A 21,485-nucleotide genomic window follows, 5' to 3' on the forward strand; every position below is an offset into this window, starting at 1 on the left:
TAAAGTATGACTGTGATAGAGAAACAAAAGAGATTTAACGCATAAAAGATCAAAATCGTTAATCGAAATTAGATGATTATAAAGTAGAAATTTAATGAATAAGCAAGAAAGAGAATTACAAGTTTCAATTGTTCGAACAACTAACAATAATTTCCACTAACCATTCTCAATAGAGCAAAAATTATTCTGTCTCAAAGTTCTCTCGATTGAAAACTCAAAAATATAGTAAAAAAGGGTAAGAGGCTAGAGGTCTAAAATGCTGTTTGGTGGAAAAGTCAAGTGATCAGTTCTCCTTGTTCCAAAATCCGGATTCTGTTTAAAAGAACAGGCTGGCCTAAAGAATGGAGATGACGATGCCCTAAAAATGGCTCTTCTCTCCTGCACTGAGGTCTGCATCTCCTAGCCTGTCTTTGAGCTTAAAATTTGACTAAGTCCAATATAAATTCATTTTAACGGACCTAGGGTTAATCTCAGAAAGAATGAAATCTATCTTTGTCTAATCGGCGTTCTCAACCCACGGCAGTAGCCGCAGGGGCCATACCCCTGATGGGGAAAGCCCACCGGGCGAGAGAGAGCGATGCTCTTTGTCGGAACGAACCTTTTATACCAGTCCAGTTCGTGGGTACTATGCCTGCTTGGTCACGTACCAGTTTTTTTCCATGACATCATACATTGGCCTCAGATGACCCAAATGCTTCCAGAATAGACTGCACCTGCATCTCAACCGGATTCAACCAGATGAGGTGACCATGTTCTCATGGAAGTAACAATTTTCTCAGGGAAGCTTCATCCTGTTTCCCACTCCCAAATCTTGTCAACTGTCCATCAATGTGACATTTGCAAATGTTTTTTTTCTCTGACTTGTGTCAAACAGCATTTTGTTTATGCCTCAACTGGAAAAACGTGACGGAGGTCACGCTCCTGTGTGGGGATCTCAGTCCTCCACCACTTAGTATCACCATTAACCCTTTCCGCCTCCTTGTCTTCGCTCACAGTTATACATTCATGTGTAAATGAAACATCAATATTACATACATGTTTGATACTGATCAAACATCGTGACAATAATAACACATACTTTCACAATAGTCAATTTAACACAATCATAACTATGATTGTGGATTCTCTTAGTTAGCAAATTAAAACACTCAAGCATTTTCAAAACGTATTTTGACAAGCTGGTGACCTTTAGGTCAAGCTCAAGCGTGGGATTGCAGTCTTCCACCCACGGTATCACCGTCAGCCCCTTGTCCTTACTCAACTCTTAATACATTCATGTGTAAATGAAACATCAGTGCTATGATGCTGCTCAAGTTGCTACTAACTATACAGTATTGCAAAGCAGAATAAAATAAAGTATATTGCAGCTTACTCTAACTGTGATTAACATGTCTCATTCTCATTAGCTAAAGATGAGCATGGGCTTCCCTAGTTAGCAAATTAAAATATTCAAGCAGTTTCAAAGTATATTATAGCAAAACAAAATAATATAACATAATCCAAAATTGTGTGTTGCTGTGCTTCAGAACAAGTCTTCATCTAATCGATGACTTTTTAAACTATTAATTTACTATGTTAGGTCAATCTGAGTTTGGCACCATCTTCTGGTGAAATTTAGAACAGAAATGGTTCTAGTTCAACCAACAAATTCCCCTTTACCAATTTAACAATAGTTAATTTTGAAGAAGTAACTTTTAAGTAACCCCTACTCAGGCCCCCTTCTTCAGGGCTTCCATGTCAAGCTTTGAAATTTGGAATTTCATCTTAGCCAATTCGTCTGGGCCAAATCCAATACACACTCACGCACTATCTTTTACCATCCTATCCACCATGTAACTCGACAAAAGTAATGCTTTGCTTTTTGGGTGACTTGACTTGATTTATTTTTTCCAGTGTAACTTAACTTGTCTGAAATTTGACTTCATCCAATCTCTGGTGGGCACACAGATGTATTGTGCCTTTTGCCATCCAAATAAAGACCATTTAATTTTTCTGCCCATCACTATGTGCAGCTGCCATGAATAAACGACCCTAGATACATACAGTAGTGGTACCTCTACTTAAGAACTTAAATGGTTCCGCGATCAGGTTTGTAAGTAAAAACGTTTGCAAGTAAAGCAAGGTTTCTCATAGGAATCAATGTAAAAGCAAATAATGCGTACCGGACTATCCCAAAAGTCACACCTTTTTCCCTATTACTCTATGTAAAACACACAGAGAACCAAAACAATAATTTTATTTGTGCTTTTTCAAGATTTTATAACAAAAAATAAAATAGCACTTTATTCTTGACCTTCTAACTTTGCTTGGGGAGGAGGTAACCTGTTTTAATTTTCTACACTTGCTAAAAATACCCTCAAGAAGAAAAAGTCAGGCTAAGAAATTATTGTATGCCTCCATGTACTCCTTGCAATGTGCTCACTACTTGTCATTACTTTTTGGTGCAATGAGTTTTCAGACTGTGTAAGTGGTCATTGAATGCACCTCGTGCAGAATGCCAGTGAGAGAAAGAAAATAGAAGCAACCTAGCTTCTAAAGATGGAAATTATCAGACATAAGTGAGTTCTTCAGGTTTTTTTTAAAAAACAAACTGGTACTGTCTGCCGCCCGGCAACGGCTTCCCCCTTTCACTCCATGCATGCGCGCTCCTACAGCAGGGGATACCAATTTACACAGGGGTACCTACTTTGGCACAACACCAGCCATACCTGAGCTAGACGATACGCATGCATTCGCCATGTTCTTTTATGAATTCGAGTTTCATATCAATAGTTTTAGGAGACATACTCTACACCAGTATTCCCCAACCTTTTTTGCGCCACGGACCGGTTACGTATCAGAAATATTTTTGCAGACCGGCCTTTATAACAAATATAACAAACAAATATAAACCACATAAAAATAAAACTCACCTTTACGTTGAATTATTGGAAGCTTGTTTCTCAGAAATCTTCACCAATAGTAAGGTTTCTTGGCCTTAGCAATACGGTTAGCCACTTTGAACGATTCTCTCAGTGCAGTCACATTTGTTGATGTGGTTGTGCTGGCCTTCAGTAATGGTTTCTGTCCTTCTTGTTCACGTTTTTTTTTCCCAAAAAATTCCAAATGTTTGTCTTGTGCCGAAGCAGTTTTGAAGGCTTCATTGCCTTGTTAACTAGCCTGTCGCCACATTTGATACAAAGTGGGCTTAGCGTGTCAGTGTCACCTGTGGCGATAAATCCATATTTTAAGTAGGTGTCACGTCTCGTCCTCAACTGCTCCACTATGTGTCTGTTGTCTTGGTTTCTGTCTGTGTGCTCGCCCCTCCCCTCCTGTGTGCCCATGATCAGTGTGATTGTTCCCACCTGCCTCTCGTTACCTGTCGTGTATAAAAGTCCTGTCTGCCCCTCAGTCCCTGTCGGATCATTGGTTTTGGTTGCTGTCGTGTCGTCTTCATGTCCTTTTGGTTCCTGTCGGTGTCAAGAATGTTTTCGTTGGGAAGTCATTTTGCTTTGCTAAGTCATGTCAGTTTACCGAGTCTGTATTTTGAGTTCCGCCAATAAACCCTGGTCCAAGCTGCACTTGGTCGTCCTGCTCCATGCTCCACCCGACCGTGACAGTAGGACTCCAGAAATGTTCTATTAAACGCAGCTTTGCTTTACTTAGAAGTCGTAGCCTCTTGTTCTTCCATCTCCTCATTGGGCTTTTTTCCCTTTCTGAAGAAACTTTCCAAACATCTCTGTCTCTTGCTAATTTTTGCTAGCTTCACGGGCTTGACTGGGGTGACGTCACGTGACTGGGACGAGCGTCAAGAGACACAGATGCACTGACGGATGTAATTAGGAGAGAATCGCCAATTGTTTTATTTTTCAAAATAAATTCCTACTCATTTTATGCTAGCGTTACGGGCTCGACTGGGGGAAACGTCACGTGACCGGGACGAGCATCTTGACCTGAATTAATTGATCTTCGATAAAAAATACTTTTTTTTTTTTTCTGTGCGGCTTGGCGGCCCGGTACCAAGTGACACACGGACCGGTACTGGTCCGCGGCCCGGTGGTTGGGGACCACTGCTCTACACTGCTTGATTTTACACTGCTAACGCACCGAGACGTGCTGGTGGCTAGTGCGTCTGTTTCAAAGTCAAAATTTGGTTCATAAGTAGATGCAATAAAAACAATGAGGCTTCGGCTTGTATCTCGCAAAATTTGCAAGTATAGGCGTTCATAAGTAGAGGTACCAAGATTCAAGATTCACAGCGTTTATTGTCATATGTACAAAAGGAAAGCACTTTTCTTTGTAGAATGAAATTATTTCGCTGTCCGTTAAAATGCCAGACAAGGTAAAGGAGATTAAAAGAAGGTTAAAAAAAAAAACCACAAAATATAAAAAACACAATATATAGAGTATATACAACTACGAAGGTGAGGGATGTGCAATATAGGCTAGTGCAAAAATGGCATTGTGCAACAGTTGTGAGAGTTATAGTGAATGTACTGTTAAACAGGGGAGAATACAGTGCAAAACAAAGTGAGTGTAAACAGTTTACAGTATAAAGTGCAGATCAGTGACTGAGGTAGTGATCTGGTCAGCTGTTTAAGAGTCTAATGGCCGTGGGGAAGAAAGAGTTCTTGAAATGGAAGGTCTTACATGTTACACTTCTGTACCTCCGGCCCGAGGGGAGAAGTGTGAACAGTCCATGTTGGGGGTGGGTGGGGCCTTTAAGGATGGACGCCACTCTCCTGTGGACCTCGTCTCCGCCAGTGATGCGTCCAATCACTGTGGTGCCGTCTGCGAACTTCAGGATGATGTTGTCTTTGTGGGAGGCAACGCAGTCATGGGTGAACAGGGTGTAGAGGATGAGGCTGAGCACGCATCCCTGTGGGGTACCAATGTTGGTGATGATACTGGCTGAAGTCCTGTTTCCAAGCCTGACAGACTGAGGCCTGCCAGTCAGAAAATCCAGGAGCCAGTCACAAAGGTTGGGGTGAAGACCGAGTGTGGCCAGTTTATGGATGAGTTTGTGGGGGATGACCATGTTGAAACCAGAACTGTAGTCAACAAAGAGCATCCTGACATACGCATCCTTATTTTCAAGGTGGGAGTGGCAGTAATGAAGAGCAGCAGCGATGGCGTCTGAGGTGGACCTTTTGGGCCGATAGGCATACTGCAGGGGGTCCATGGAGTCCAGTAAGCTGCTCTGAATGTGGGCCAGCGCCGTTCTTTCAAAGCACTTCATGATGATAGGGGTGAGTGCTACTGGCCTGTAGTCATTCAGGCAGGTGGGCGGGCGGGCTCTTTTTGCGGAGGGGAACGATGGTTGTGGATTTGAAACAGGTGGGGACGATGATCTGGCTGAGTGAAAGGTTGAAGATGGAGGTGAGAACATCTGCCAGCTTGTTGGCGCATGCTCTGAGGGCCCGCCCAGGGATGTTGTCTGGTCCTGCTGCTTTGCAGGGGTTGATCTTTCTCAGGGTTCTGCATACCTGGCCTGATGAAACTGTTGGTGGGATCAGATACCACTGTATCTGATTAATAAAACTATGAAAATAAAATGGTAATAAAACAGCAAATAATGTTCACTATTTCTGTGTGTTCATTTTTTCACCTTTCAACAAACAAAGCTCAAAAGTGTATATAGAACCGAAGCAAAAACGGTGACCACAAAATTGAGTATCCAACCAAACTCTGGATTTAATGAACTGTTCCACCCCTAATATAACACACGCACACACACACACTCGCACTCACACGCGCATGCGCACACACGCACACACACACATTCAACTACTATTACTCCTGTTACTACTAATACTACTAATAATATAATGATACTACTAATACTAATGCATAGGATTTGTATTACGGTTTTCTATACAAGCCTATACAAAAGCGCTCACAGTCGATGCATTTTTGATAACTGTCACACATTCACTCTCTAGTGGTGATAAGCTAGTAAGTAGAAGTGGCACCAGACATGGAAATGGACAAGAAATTGAAGAACACATGCGGGCTCTTAATTCTTTCAGTGGCTGTAAAGGATTATTTTATTTGCAAGCCTTACTACGTTCTGTTTGTATTTTCAGTGGACCAAAACGCTACAATTGGACAGGAAGTGGTTGGGTCTATACTCATGATGGCATCAGCCTGCACCAACTCCTGTCTGAAGAGTTTTCTGCCATCTTCAAAAAGAACATGGACCTCTTTGGCCTGCCCAAGTCCTGATATGTCAAGCCTTGTTCTGTCCTGTTATGAGTTCTATGGATAACAGAATTAATATAAACCTTTATTTGACCATCTGTTTATTATTGCAGTCATTCGTTAATGTCCTCTTAATGTGCTGTTATCGAGATGCCACTAAGTATGCTTCCAAGTACATTATTCCCTCACTAATTCGCGGTTCATCTATCGCGGCCTCACTCAATCACGGATTTTTTTTTTTTTAACCAAATATTGCGTATAGATTCGGTGCATTGCGAATTTTTTATTTTTTTTCATATTTCATTTTTTTAAGTCTGCCACACACGCACGCACACGCACACACACACACACACACACACACACACACACACACACACACACACACACACACACACACACACACACATTCAAAGCATCTATGCAATGAAGCACATAAGCTAGGGCCTAGCTGCTAGGCAACAAGACAGTGTGGTATATTTTTATTCTTGTATCATGCAATGTATATCTCACTAGTAAGCCTAAGTGTGACCGGGTCATGTTCGGGTCAGGTTCGTGCGGGATTGTTTGGGGCTTGGTCCAGGAACGTAGACTCACTGGCACCAGACACATCTGGTTTCCATTAGCAACTGACAATGTATACACCGTGTAGAGTTGGGGAGGCTGACTGGGGGGTCAGGTCATCCAACAGACCTCGTGTGCGTGCACCCGAGTGAAGGGAAGCGTGGGGGTATAAGTTTTAGGGCGAGAGTAGACAAAGGAACTCGACATTTTGCTCGGGGGCGAGACACTTCACTCTGCCATCGGTTGAATAAAATCTTTCCCCAAACAGCCGTGTGTCAGTGAAGTTTTCCTTCCCCGAGCCAGCCACCTTTCCACCGTCTGATTTGAAGACCAGCTGACCACCGAAGAGAATTCACCACAACAGGCAAGTGCACCCCTACACCATCAGCGACTCCCCGATGGTTGCGGCTTTTTGCGGCATCACTTGGAGCGCAGGGCTTTGTCTGCCCATATGACGATAATGGCCAATGGGAACTTGTTGATCTGTTTCCTTGCAGCTGATTGGTTTAGCAGTTCTAACTGCACTTTATCTCAGCCTCCCGTACTTTTTTCACTCCGTCTGCGTCAACATGCAAATCAGCAGCACCTCAGACTTGCACTTCATTACACACATACTCTGACGTCTCCGCTCCTCGATCGCCAAGCGGAGTAGAACTGCATGTCTGCTTGTCACTCCCTATCGGATCGTCCTGTTTGCCCATCATAAAATTATAAGGCTTGTGCGTATACCCTTGCGCTGGGCAGCACGGCAAGAGCAGAGCGGAGCCGTTGCACGTTTACACTTTAAAATGACGAGCCGGTCAGTGAGCTCGCGTCGTGCAGGCACCTCGTAACACAGCGGGTCAGGCAAACGAGAATCAGGTGGCAGGCGTGCGCGTCAAAACAGACAAAACTGAGAGGACTGACATCGTGCAGGCATCTCGTAACACAGCGGGTCATGCAAACGAGAATCAGATGGCAGGCGTGCGTGTCAAAATAGACAAAACTGCGAGGACTGACGATTAGCAGTTTCGTATTGGCGAAGCGCGCCTCAGGGTTCTAGCACGGAGGGCGCGTGATGCTATAGGCCAGAAGGGTGAGAGCGGAGACGTAACACAGCCGTGGACGAAGGAAAATTGTCGGGACAACGACAGTGAGCGTAACCGCGTATGTCGGAAGAAAGCACTGCCGTCCAGGATTTGGGACAGGCACAAACCGCAGGGCGTGCCTCTGAGTGGATGCTCTCGCGCTGGGCTGCCGGGGTGCGTCATAGTGTTGGCTAGTGAGTGAACGATTCGTTCAAAAGAACAAATCATTTCAGTGAACGAAAAATTTCCTAAAGTTCATATGACTTCAATCAACATGCAATAACATAACTTATCCCACGCAGTAGGTGTCGGCAATGCGCATTGAAGCTGGTGCCACCTCGCCGTAAAACAAAACAAAGAAGAAAATGACGTAACTTCCCGTTCACGAACGAGTCGTGAATTGAGTTTCCCGTTCATCAAATGAACGGATCTGTGAGTGAACGAGTCAGTGAGTGAGTGATATGCATTTCCAGTTCATCGCGAGAAGGAATCAGTGAGGGAACGAGTCCTGATTTTCGCGTTCCAGAACGATTCGTTGAACGATTCGTTTGAACGAATCTTTTGAGTGGACTGCTTCTAAATATTCTCTTCACTTAAATTAACTGGAATGCACATCACTCGTGCGTCAGACAGTCAGCACCGCAAGAGCAGTACGGAGCCGTGACACATTTACACTTTAAAATGTTTAAATATTTAAAAATACAATAAAAATAAAATTATAAAAGTCTTGTGCTGATGCGCCCGCCCTGGGCCGCGTGCGCGCGTCAGTCGGCCAGCACGCACGAGCAGAGAGGAGCCAGATACATTTACACTTCAAAAAAGGTTCATAAAAGTCTTGTGTGGATTTTGTAGCAATATATTTACTCATACAGTCAAACCTTGATTTTGACCACAATCCGTTCCAGAAGGCGGTTCGAGAAGTGAATTGTTCGAATTCCGAATCTATTTTCCCCATTACAAATAATGGAGAAAAATGTAATCCGTTCCAAGACAAAAAAAACCGCCTTTTTTAAGCATTTTTTCATTTGCGCATTTTTGTCCGATCGCGCAACTGCAGCGCACCGCCGACCGCGCAACTGCACCGCGCTGATCGCATTATTGTGACAGAGCTGTCGCTGAAATTTAGAAAATATTTTTAAAGTCCTGATGTACTTTCCAAAATTTAAGTGCACCTCAGTGCGCAGGGAGCTTAATATGGTCCAATTGCGCAACCGCAGCGCCCCGGGCGCTCACTGTCGCATTGCTTTAAGATAAGCTTTTACTGCTCCCAGTTGCTTTCTTTGGAGGCATGATTAGGGGTCAATGCAATCCTCAAAGTAACGATAATACAATAACGACGAACAGAATCAGTCGGCATCTGGGCCGCGCGGTCGGGTTTTCTCGGGTCCTCTCGGCTCATCTCGTGAGGTTCAACCTCCAAATTTTTGTTCGACAACCGACGCGAAAAAATCTTGTATTTTTCGTTCGAATTCCGATTTGTTCGAGAACCGGGACGTTTGAAGACCGGGGTTTGACTGTATTTACTGTCTTATTTATTTAAATAAATAAGATTGTTTTTGCAACTCAGTTTGACTTAAAATATTTTACAGAAGTGTTTAAAAATACACAGTGTTTAAAAAAACAAAGTGTATAAAACTATAATAAAGGTTCATAAAAGTCTTGTGCGGATATTGTATATATTTACTCTTATTTATTTTATTTATTTTTTGTCAGGTCTAAATTGTCAAATCATTCCATAACAACATGCAAGGAACTATCATACACGACGGCAATGCATCCAAACCATTTAACATCAGCGGTGGGGTAAAACAAGGATGTGTTCTGGCTCCAACCCTGTTCTTCTCCGTCATGCTGAAGTTTGCATTTGGAAACGCCACAGAAGGAATCTACTTACGAACTAGACACGACGGCAACCTCTTTAACATCACAAGACTAAAAGCCAAGACCAAAGTTCGAACCAGGTGCCTCCGAGAATTCTTGTTCGCTGATGACACAGCTGTTGCAACCCACACAGAAGAGGAACTCCAGGCACTCATGTCTCGCTTCGCATACGCCTGTGAACAATTCGGCCTAACCATCAGCCTAAAAAAGACACAAGTGATGGGCCAGGATGTTGTAACACCACCGGCAATCTCAACCTCAAACCACACGCTGGAGTCCGTCCATGCATGACTTTATCTACCTGGGCTCTACCATTTCAGACAAGGTGATTATTGACAAGGAACTCGCTCGGCGGATCGGCAAAGCTGCATCAACTTTTGCTCGCCTCACAGAAAGAGTCTGGTCCAACAACAACCTGACGAGAAACACCAGGGTTCAGGTCTACAAAGCTTGTGTCTTGAGCACCCTACTCTATGGCAGCGAAACCTGGACGCTCCATGCAAGACAAGAGAAGAAACTGAAAGCCTTCCACCTTCGATGTCTACGTCGCATCCTCGGGATCACCTGGAAAGATCATGTAACCAACAACACAGTGCTGGAGATGACCAAAATACCTTCCATGTTCTCCCTGCTCAAGCAGAGACGCCTGTGCTGGCTGGGCCATGTGACCCGCATGGGCGAGGGAAGAATCCCCAAAGATCTCCTGTTCGGCGAATTGTCGTCTGGTTCGAGGCCAGTAGGACGACCCCAGCTGCGCTACAAGGACACCTGTAAATGCGATATGAAAGCTGCAGGCATCGGACTGAACACATGGCAAACTATCGCCCAAGACAGAAGCTACTGGAGACAGAAAACGAGAGAAGGTCTTGTCGCCTACGAAGACATCCTAAGGCAACAGGCCAACGGCAAAAGATTGAGAAATAAAAATCAGCATTTTCAAGATTTCAATAACACCTCTGACCACCGCTGTGCAAGATGCGGCAGAAGCTGTGCCTCCCGGATCGGACTGTATAGCCACACGAAGCACTGCCGTGGAGTGACACCAACAGGCGCAAACTCATGATCTCCCGGGATCGACGGCTGCCTAGAAAAAAAATCATTTTATTTATTTTTTGTCAGGTCTAAATACCATCAGACATTATTTTACACACTATAACAAAGAGGAGAAGACAACCAGTACTTGTTTTACTCACGAGGAGAATTACGTACAAGGCCCAGTTACAGTCCTCCACCAAATCTGAGCTCCTCTTCCGCTATCGCCTTTTTATTTTGGGTTACAAAAGGCGTTGCTACACTAAAGGGAGGGGAGATTGTGGCTGTAGCAATGCTGATTAACTAAGGAATGTTATGTGGTGCCAGGCCTTGGCCGATTTGTGACTCTGTTAGGTTGCAGTCTATCCTGCTCCTCCTCAGCGGGTTGGCTGCTGGTTGGCTGACTCGTCCTTGATGAGATATCGCGAAGCGTGTTGAGTGCCGTTTTCCTGTGGAACAATGCAACTAGCCTTCTTGCTAAGTTTCACACAATACTAATATTGAATAAATATGGGATAACTTAAATGCAACTACTTCAACAGAGATATCTTTTCTGTAATACTAAAAGACAAACAGTCTCAATCAACAACAATCCATAGATAAAAACTACAAGGTTTATTAAAAGAGAAATAACTGCTTTCGAACTAAAACAAAGAACAAAGGTGTCCTGTTCATAACTAGTGAGGGCCTCTCACAGCTAGACAGAGATCTTTGTTTAAGCAAAGATACGAAGCCTCCGGTCAGGCCGACCAGTGCTTCTCCATACAATTCTAACATTTTCCTATTTATATAAATAAAGAATGTTTATGAAAATCAATTTTACTTTAAAATGTTTACTAAAGTGTTTAAGAATACACAAGCATTTAAAAGTACAATATACAGTGTTTAGAAATACAATATAATATAAAAGTCTTTTATGGATATTGTAACAATATATTTTCTCTTCATTGCAGATTTTCACCTATCGTGGGCTGGTCTTGGAACCAATTACTGGGATTACTGTATGTACTACATGCGCTATTTATTGATTGTAACGACCACACGTGCCCTCTTGTGGTGTAAATACTGTCACGGATGGAAATTGAGCCAGGGCGACCAAATGCAGCTTGGACCAGGGTATATTAAGGGAAAAAGGGAGTTGGAAGGGAAGATGAGGGGAACAAACGAACAGGAACCAGCAAACTAACAGGAACAGACCGAGAGCAACAGAAACAAAGAGACAAGACTAGACAGGACAGAAAGACGTGAGATGTGAATAATTCGACAGGGGAGTGAGAGGCAGACAGGACTTCAATACATGACAGGTAACGAGAGGCAGGTGAGGGTAATCACACTGATCGTGGGCCGACACAGGAGGGGAGGGGCGAGTACACAGAGATGCAAACGTAAACTATAGCAACATATACACATAATAGACTGACCGGGGATGAGTCGTGACAAATACAGTATATGGGTGATTTCTGTATGGAGTTTACAGGTTCAGAGCAAGCATGATTGGGGGGGATGTTTATTAAGTGAATAATCAAGGTTTGATCCGCTGCAAAGTCCACATTGCTTTTGTGAAAATTATTATTAGGCCCCAAGCAGCAATTGCATAAAACAAGGGTGTCAAACTCATTTTTTCCGGAAAGCCATTATGACTGTCAACCCAAATAAATGTATGAGCACCACATTTTATATACAGTAAAAGGTACAAAACAAACTGACAACTCGTTTTCAAATCAGATGAGAAAAAAATGGTCAAATATTTAACAAAAAATATATTATTAAAAGTGAAGACAATTTGCAATTCTAGTAATGACATGGATTTGATGCACAATTTGTCTTCGCGGGCTGCATAAAATGATGTGGCGGGCCGTATCTGGCCCCCGGGCCTTGAGTTTGACACCAGTGGCATAAAAGGTTTTGGCCTTTAGTAGGTAGTAAAGCATGGATATAAAAAAATAAAACCTTTTTGAAAAAAAATGCATTTATTAACCGCATTGAAAAAACAAAAATCACCAAAAACCTACTATCAGTGATTCTCATTAAATACAACACAGAATAAAAGTTTCCATCACTTCAGCGCCTGCAGATCAGATTTATGAAAGATGTTTATCTCATGAGGTGAAATCACATTAAGTCAAGTCAAGTTTATTAATATAGCCCTAACTCAAACTTCAGCCAAATCGGCCACCATTTATACAATAAGGCCATATCATATAAATGTGTCTTTAAACGTGTCTTAAATGTTTAAAGACACATGAGGTAGCAGTTCTAATCTCCATTGGTAGGGCATTCCAAAGCTCTGGAGCCCAAATAGAAAATACTCTAGACCAGTGGTCCCCAACCACAGGGCTGCGGACCGTGGTCCGTGGGTCAGTTGGTACCGGACCGCGAAGCCGCACAAAAAAAAAAAATATATATATATATATATATATATATATATCTTTTATCAACGATCAATTAACTAGCTAGCAAAAATGAGTAAGAATTCATTTTGAAAACTATTTAAAAAATTGGCGATTCTTTCCCAATTACATCCGTCGATGCATCCGTGTTTCTTGACACAGGTTAATTCGGGTCAAGACGCTCATCCCGGTCATGTGACATGTCACCCCAGTCGAGCCCGCGAAGCAAGCAAAAATGAGCATGCAACAGAGATGTTTGGAAAACTTCTTCGGAAAGGGAAAAAAGCCCAATGAGGAGATGGAAGAAGAAGAGGCTACGACTTCTAAGAAAAGGAAAACTGCATTTAAAATATAATTTCAGGAGTCCTACTTAAAATACGGATTTATCACCACAGGTGACTCTGACGCGCCAAGCCCACTGCACAATATGTGGCGACAGGCTAGCTAACGAGTCAAAACTGCTTCGGCACATGGAGACCAAGCATCCTGCATTAAAAGACAAACCTTTGGAAATTTTTGAGAGAAAAAAACGTGAACAAGAAGGACTTTGTCTCCGATTACGCCTAGATGGGACCGGCTCATTCTGAGAAACAAGCTCCCACTAATTCAACGTTCGATATTACATTCTCGTTACTCTGAGGATTGCATTAACTCTAATCATGCCTCCAAAGGAAGCAAGTGGGAGCAGTGAAGCCATCCTAAAACACAAAGTGTTAGATAAATTGTATATATATGTTATCATGCGTTCTCTCATGAGTACTTTTTAATGAGATTATTGCACAGAATGCTTGCTGCTTCGCCTTGCAGACGTCCAGACGGAATGTGAAAAACAACACGTCGAACGATGCTGTCTGGGACTTCCTGACCTTCCATACCTCTGGGATCCAAGAAAGTTCTTGATAGCTCAAACTATTCTGTTGATGTCTGCACATGGCACTTTGTCCTTGCATTCTTTTCTCGTGGCATCTTGTCTGTGCCTTCTTGTTTCACATAGCATTCATTCGTTTTGTTTCTCATGACATCTTGTCTGTGACTTCTTGGTTCACATCAATCTCGTTTCTTCTCTAATGAGACAAAGTCCACGCCTTCTCCCCACCTCCTTAGGGGCTAGTCTCACATTGTGGGTAGGGCATTCCAAATAAAAAGAGCGAAGAGTGCAAACAGATTTTTAGTGTAGTCAGATTGCTGTAAATCTGGATGCACTCCTCGCGAGAAAAACTCAATATTCTGCCTCACTTGTTTTGTCTGCCGATCATTTTCTTTTATACATATATTCAGTCAGAGAATAAACCTGACACAAAGACGCTCCTAAAGCAATGCGACAGTGAGTGCCCGGTGCGCTGCGGTTGCGCGATCGGACCAAAAGGTCCACTTCAATTTTGGAAAGTCCATTAGGACTTTAAAAATATTTTCTAAATTTTAGCGACCGCTCTGTCACTATAATGCGACCAGCGCGGTGCAGTTGCGCGGTCAGCGCCGCGCTACGGTTGTGCATTCGGCATTGCGCTGCAGTTGCGCGATCGGACAAAAATGCGCAAATGAAAAAATGCTTAAAAAAGGCGTATTTGTAATGGGAAAACACGATTCGGAATTCGAACGATTCACTTCTCGAACAGCCTTCTAGAACGGATTGTGGTCGAAAACCGAGGCTCCACGATTCACTTCTCGAACAGCCTTCTAGAACGGATTGTGGTCGAAAACCGAGGCTCCACTATATATATATATATATATATAACGTTGTAGAACCCAGAGGTCGCATTGCCATGGACCACTCGGTGGGTCCTGTCTGATAGATAGGAGTAGAACGAGCATAGTGCTGATCCTGAAATACCAACACAGCTTTTAAGGCGCTGTAATAAAATATCGAAGTCTACAGTGTCGACAGCAGCACTAAGATCGAGTATTAATAAGACCGATGAAGTGTTTGAATCCATAGCTATGAGGAGGTCATTAGTCACTTTAGCAGGTGCTGTCTCGGTGGAACAATTAGCTCTAAAACCAGACTGGAAAGATTCAAATTGATTATTGGCAACCATGTAATCAATAAGCTTATGCGCTACTACTTTTTCAAGAAGTTTTGCTATGAATGGGAAATTTGAAACCGGCCTATAAATAATGAGACAGTCTGGGTCGAGATTTGGTCGCGATTGGAACGATCATCTTAATGCACATATGTCAGAGTCAAGGCCCGCGGGACACATCCGGCCCGCGAGAAGGTTTTTTACGGCCCCTGGGATGATCTTGATTTATTATTAGAACCGGCCCGCAGCCCGCAGCAAGCTGGAAGCCCGCAGATCTTTTACATGCACCAATACTACATTTCCCTCAATGCAACGGTGACGCACCGAGCAGTACGCTGCTTCATTTCAGTGTTTATTATTAGCACAGCAGTCGTCAGCATAACTGTAAAATTAACTTTCAGATACCCATCAAAAATGGCATCCCCCGATCCGGAGAGGGCATTCCACCCTTTTCCGATCGAGGACCATGGACTCGGATTTGAAGGTGCTGACCCTCATCCCGACCGCTTCACACTCGGCTGCGAACCGTTCCAGCGAGAGCTGGAGATCACGGCCTGAAGAAGCCAACAGCACCACGTCATCTGCAAAAAGCAGAGACGCGATGCTGAGGTCCCCAAACCGGACCCCCTCAACGCCTCGGCTGCACCTAGAAATTCTGTCCATAAAAATTATGAACAGAATCGGTGACAAAGGGCAGCCTTGGCGGAGTCCAACCCTCACTGGGAACGAATCCGACTTACTGCCGGAAATGCGGACCAGACTCTGGCATTGGTGATACAGGGACCGAACCGCCCTTATCAGTTGGCTCGGCACCCCGTACTCCCGAAGCACCCTCCACAGAACCTCCCGAGGGACACGGTCGAACGCCTTCTCCAAGTCCACAAAACACATGTGGACTGGTTGGGCGAACTCCCATGCACCCTCGAGGATCCTGCCGAGGGTGTAGAGCTGGTCCACTGTTCCACGGCCAGGACGAAAGGTGACCGAGTTGAGCTCCGGGAGTGCGGATTGACTCTTTTTAGGCTCCCCGTTGGTAATGGTGTAGCTTTTTGGAGACTTCCAGCGGCCCACGCACGCACGCAAAGTGGCCGATTAGAGCTCCACGAGTGCGGGTTGACTCCTTTTAGGCTCCCCGGCTGCCATCATGGAGCTTTATTAGACCTCCAGCGGGCCGTGCACACACACAAAGTGGCCGAGAAGAGCTCCAGAAGTGCAGGTTGACTCCTTTTAGGCTCCCCGGCTGCCATCATGGAGCTTTATTAGACTTTCAGCGGCCCGGGCACGCACGCAAAGTGGCCGATTAGAGCTTCAGAAGTGCCGGTGTTTATTTATAATTACTTTTACAAAAAATATGCAAGTTTTTTTTTCACCATTGCTCTATAACATATGAGACAACTTCGGGGTTTTTTTTTCACGGTGCGGCGCACCCTCGGCCCACCCTCTCGGCCAAACTCGCGCAGAGCGTGCCACCTCTCGGCGCAGCGCGCGCACCATCTCGGCACGGCGCCCTCTGGGCTCGGCTTCCTTTCGGCGCAGCGCCCTCTCGACGCGGCTCGGCGCCCTCTCGGCAAGGCGCCCACTCGGCGCGGCGCCCTCTCCACGCAGCGCGGCGCCCTCTCGGCGATAGGGTGCGACCGCTGAGCCAAGAGTGCACACCCGCTGCGCGCGCTTTGCGCGCTACGCCGGGAGGGCGGGCCGAGAGGGCACTGAGCCCAGAGGGAGTGCGTGCTGCGAGCGCTGCGGCGAGAGGGCGTGCCGAGGGATCACCGAGAGGGTGCGCATGCGCTGCGCCGAGAGGGCGCCGCGCTGCGCGGAGGGCAGCGAGCGCAGCTGCGCCGTAATAGTGGGCCTCGGGTGCGTTGCGCCGAGACAGCGGAGGGTGCCGCAAAGGCGCCGCGTTGTGGTGTCTCGGCGTAGCGCCCTCTCGGCTTTCCCTTGGCACGCCCTCTTGGCGCAACGCTCGCAGCGCGCGCTCCCTCTCTGCGCAGTGTCCTCTCCGCCCGCCCTCTCGGCGCAACGCGCCAAGTGCGCGCAGCGCGTGCGCCATCTCGGCACAGCACTCGCTGAAGAGTTGTCTTAAATGTTATAGAGCAATGGTGGAAAAAAACCTGGACATTTTTTATAAAAATAATTTCCAAGTTGAAAAAGAAAAGCACGTTTCCACTTCAGTGACACATGTCCTAAACAAAAACATGCACAGGCACCATTGATCATCTTGGTCAAAACCATATGTTGTCTCTTCACGCAGCTAACACTCGCCATGCAGCTAACACTCGCCACGCAGCTAACGCTCGCCACGCAGCTAACGCTCGCCACACAGCTAACACTTGCCGCGCATCTCACGCTCGCCACGCAGCAGCTTTTCAAGAGCTGGATTCCACCTCACACATGTTTACTCAAGGAGGGACTCGCAATCAGCAGAGTGACTGAACATCATGCAGTAGGAGGCTAGCAGCTGTCAGCCACCATCAGGCCCTAGGAGGACAGCCACCCCCCAGGAGCCCAGCCAACACCAGGTACCAGGAGGCTAGCAACCACCAGGCCCAGTAGGCTAACACTATCAGCCCCAGGAGAACAGCCACCATCAGGCCTGGTAGGCTAGCACCACCAGCCCCACGAGGAGAGCTGCCATCAGGCCCAGTGTGCTAGCACCACCAGCCCCTGGAAAAGAGCTACCATCAGGCCCAGTAGGATAGCACCACCAGCCCCAGGAGGACAGCCACCACCAGGCCCAGTAGGCTATCATCACCAGGCCCAGGAGAACAGCCACCACCAGGCCCAGTGGGCTAGCACCACCAGCCCCAGGAGGAGAGCTGTCACCAGGCTGAGTGGGCTATCACCACCAGCCCCACGAGGAGAGCTACTATCAGGCTGAGTAGGCTAGCACCACCAGCCCCAGGAGGAGAGCTGTCTACAGGCCCAGTGGGCTAGCATCACCAGCCCCAGGAGGAGAGCTACCATCACGCCAAGTAAGCTAGCACCCGGGTAAATCTGCTGTGTGACTTGTCTTTAGTCTAGATGGCCATGAAAGAAGGACATGGAGGAGCTGAAGTTATCACTGGAAGTGATGTCTTCAAATATGGATACTATAATGAAGCAACAGGCAATTATTACAGCGCTGATGGGAGAGGTGAAGCAGCTCAAACAATTAAACATTGAACAAGATAAGAAAATTGTCAGCCTGGAAAATAGATTAGACAGTTTGGAGCAGTATTCAAGAATGAACGATGTCATCATCACAGGTTTAAAGATCAAACCACGGAGCTATCAGCAGGCTATGAAAGGCCTTGTTTCTGAGGACCACCCTGAACATGAGGAGACAACCGAGGAGCAGGTAAAAACTTTCTTCCAGAGTAAAGACATTGTCGTTGACATTGACAATAGAAAGGCATGCCACACCCTGACAACCAAGCGTCTCAATGACAAGCCTGTCATACTATCTATAATTGTCCTATCTACAAACAGGAAAAATAAGATAAATCTGCTCAAACAAGGTAGAAAACTAAAAATCACGCATGTATACATAAATGAACACCTCACCAAGAAAAATGGTGAAATAGCTAAGAAAGCAAGAGCTCTTAAGAAAAATGGTAAAATACAGTCCACTTGGACCGCTGGGTTTTAAGGTGGTCATCAAACCTGTTGGGGCAGCAGAACATTTTCATGGTCTCTGCATCAGTGCGATAGAGCAACTTAAGAGGTACGAAGGAGACCAGTAATCCGTACATCATTGTATTGAATCTAAGGTTGTGGTACTCTCAGATCATGGAAGGTAAAAACTTGGTGAAATTATCAACCCATCATGAACAGTATTGATAAATGCCTTTCTTCTCCAACCGGTGTGTTTAAAAAACAAGAACTGACAACTGAATATGAAGAACTTGGTTTGAAAATATTTAATTTCTCTGAACATAAGGGATATGACAGAGAATAATATTGATCCTGTGAATAACTTCCTTAATAACTACACTCAAAGGACTTCCGTGCGCAGGACAGAAAAAGCCGGCAACGGTAAACGTCACTGGAATTCTTAAAGGGACCACAACTCAAAATTTAATCAGAACGTCATAACATATAACAGTAATATGTATATATATGTAATATATATAAGTATAATGTGATAAAGTGAATTATGTCATACTTGAAGAAAGCACTGCAGATGCACCCCCTGCCCCCAGAATTCACAACAAAAGAAAACCTGAGAAAAGAAAAAAAATAGATGATCAATGGCATGGGGGGGCGAATCAAACGTCCAGTGCGGGTCCGCTGAATGAGAGAAGGCGGAACCGCCCCCTCTGTACCTGTCTGTAGGGCTCCCTTTCGGCATGGCCGAGGGGCAGGAGGAACGGGAAGAGGGCGTCTAGTCGGAGGCCGACCCCGTTTCAGGGGATGCGCCAACTCAACAGGCCTGGCCAGATCTAGGTAAGCTCGTTTAAGGCGGTCCACAGACACACACTCCGTCTTGCCCCCAATTTCTACCACAAAGTGATTGTCCCCCGTTTCAACGACACGCCTTCTTAAGGCTGATGGAGAGGTCCGTGGTGGCCGTCAACTCGAATAAAGACATACCCAACAGACCAAAGGCTACTGGGGATGTGAGAGTTTGGCAAACCATGGCAGGAGGTAGGTAGCGGAGCAAACAGCCTGGCATTGTCCAACGTGCTGGAGCGTTGGACTGCGGCGGACAAATGTGGTCGTGGTGCTGGGGACGCACTCCCCAGGCACCCGTAGTGGCTGACCATAGACCAGCTCCACGGAGGAGACCTGGAGGTCTTCCTTTGATGGAGTGGTGATGCCCAGCATGACCCATTGGAGCTTGTCAGCCCAGGAACTGTCCTTCAGGCCAGCACGCAGGGAGGCTTTCATTGACCTGTGAAAACGTTCACAGAGGCTATTGCTCTGGGGGTGGTAGGCCGTCTTGCGGTGGAGTTTAACACCCAAGCTCCCTGCGACAGTGTTCCAAAGTTCAGACGTGAACTGAACACCACGGTCTGAGGAGATATCCGATGGGGTGCCAAAACGGTACACCCAGGTGCCAATAAACGTCGTGCTACATCAGCTGATGTTATAGATGACAGAGTAACAGTCTCAGCCCACCGTAGTGTCCTGTCGACCATGGTGAGCACGTGAGTGTAACCCTGAGAGGGTGGAAGTGGGCCAACTAGGTTGATGTTGACGTGGTCGAAACATCGTTTTGGCACTTGAAACCGTTCCAGTTGCGCTTTGGTGTGGCGGTGTACTTTGGCACGTTGGCATTCGACACAGGTGTTCGCCCAGTCCCTCACGCCCTTTTTAAGTCGGTGTCACACCAGCGGTGGCTGCGACCAGCCATTGTGAGAGTTTGGTACCGGGGTGTGAGAGGCCATGGATGGCGTCAAAATCAAGCCACCTGTACTTCACAGGCACAACAAGCCTAGGAGATAGCCATAGAGATGTCACAAAGCAGAGTGGTGCCAGCGTCATCGAATGCCACCTCATGCAGCTGCAGTCCAGTAGTGGATGAACAGCACGGTCTGCTCTGCTACCATGTTGCCGTAGTCCAAGCCGAGGTGGACCGCTTCCGCAACAGCACGGTAGAGGCAGTCTGAAACCTGGTTGTGTTTTCCAGAAAGGTGTGCAATGTACGTCGTGAATTCCGAGATGTAAGTCAGCTGCCGCTGTTGCCTGCCAGACCATGGTTGAACGATTTTGGACAGTGCGAAAGTCAAAGGCTTGTGGGCCACAAAAACTGTGAACCTGCGTCCTTCCAGCAGTGAACGAAAGTGTCGGATAACAAGGTACACACCAAGTAGCTCCCGATTGAAGGTGCAATACTTCCGTTCACTGGGACGTAACTGCCTGCTGAAAAAGGTGAGAGGCTGCTAAGCATTACCCACCCACAGTTTGTAAACCGCACCGACTGCGTAGTCTGAGGCGTCCGTGGTGCGTGCGATTGGACAGAGGAGGCGGGAGGGGCCAACATGGCAGCCAGGGCAGTCTTAGCATCAGCAAAAGCCTTGTCCCTTTCAGGGTTCCAGTCCACAGGGTGTTTAGGCTTGCCATCTTTCAGAGCCTCATACAAGGGTCGCATGGTTTGGGCAGCCCTGGGGAGAAAACGGTGGTAGAAGTTAACCATGCCAAGGAACTCCTCTAGTTTTGACGGGAGAGGAACGATCCCGTCCTTCGTGACTCTGTGTCCCAGAAAGTCCATGGTGGAAAGGCCGAACTCACACTTGGCCGGATTGATGATGAGCCCGTGCTCTGTAAGGCGCTCAAACAGTGTGCGAAGGTGCAAAAGGTGCTCTGAAGGCGATGAACTAGCCACCCGGATGTTGTCAAGGTACACAAACACAATAGGCAGATCCCGTAACACG

The 21,485-nt window shown here is 46.0% G+C and overlaps 1 protein-coding gene and 1 long non-coding RNA gene across 3 annotated transcripts in view; both read left to right on the forward strand.

The window, feature by feature from the left end:
- The window catches only part of LOC137840181 (uncharacterized), a 35,244-nt gene extending 29,185 nt beyond the window's left edge, over nucleotides 1–6,059 (forward strand). Inside the window, exon 3 of the long non-coding RNA XR_011086661.1 lies at nucleotides 5,078–6,059. This is a non-coding gene — a long non-coding RNA (uncharacterized lncRNA). The remainder of the gene's footprint in view (nucleotides 1–5,077) is intronic.
- LOC125993644 (frataxin, mitochondrial) overlaps nucleotides 1–6,278 on the forward strand; it is a 105,636-nt gene extending 99,358 nt beyond the window's left edge. For both annotated transcript variants that reach the window (XM_068650285.1, XM_068650286.1), the window contains exon 5: nucleotides 6,066–6,278. In XM_068650285.1, coding sequence (XP_068506386.1) covers nucleotides 6,066–6,204 — 139 coding nt within the window. In that variant the 3' untranslated portion in view covers nucleotides 6,205–6,278. The remainder of the gene's footprint in view (nucleotides 1–6,065) is intronic.
- Nucleotides 6,279–21,485: the final 15,207 nt, after the last annotated feature.

This window comes from Syngnathus scovelli, chromosome 3 (assembly GCF_024217435.2).
Source record: "Syngnathus scovelli strain Florida chromosome 3, RoL_Ssco_1.2, whole genome shotgun sequence".
Classification (NCBI taxonomy): Eukaryota; Metazoa; Chordata; class Actinopteri; order Syngnathiformes; family Syngnathidae; genus Syngnathus; species Syngnathus scovelli.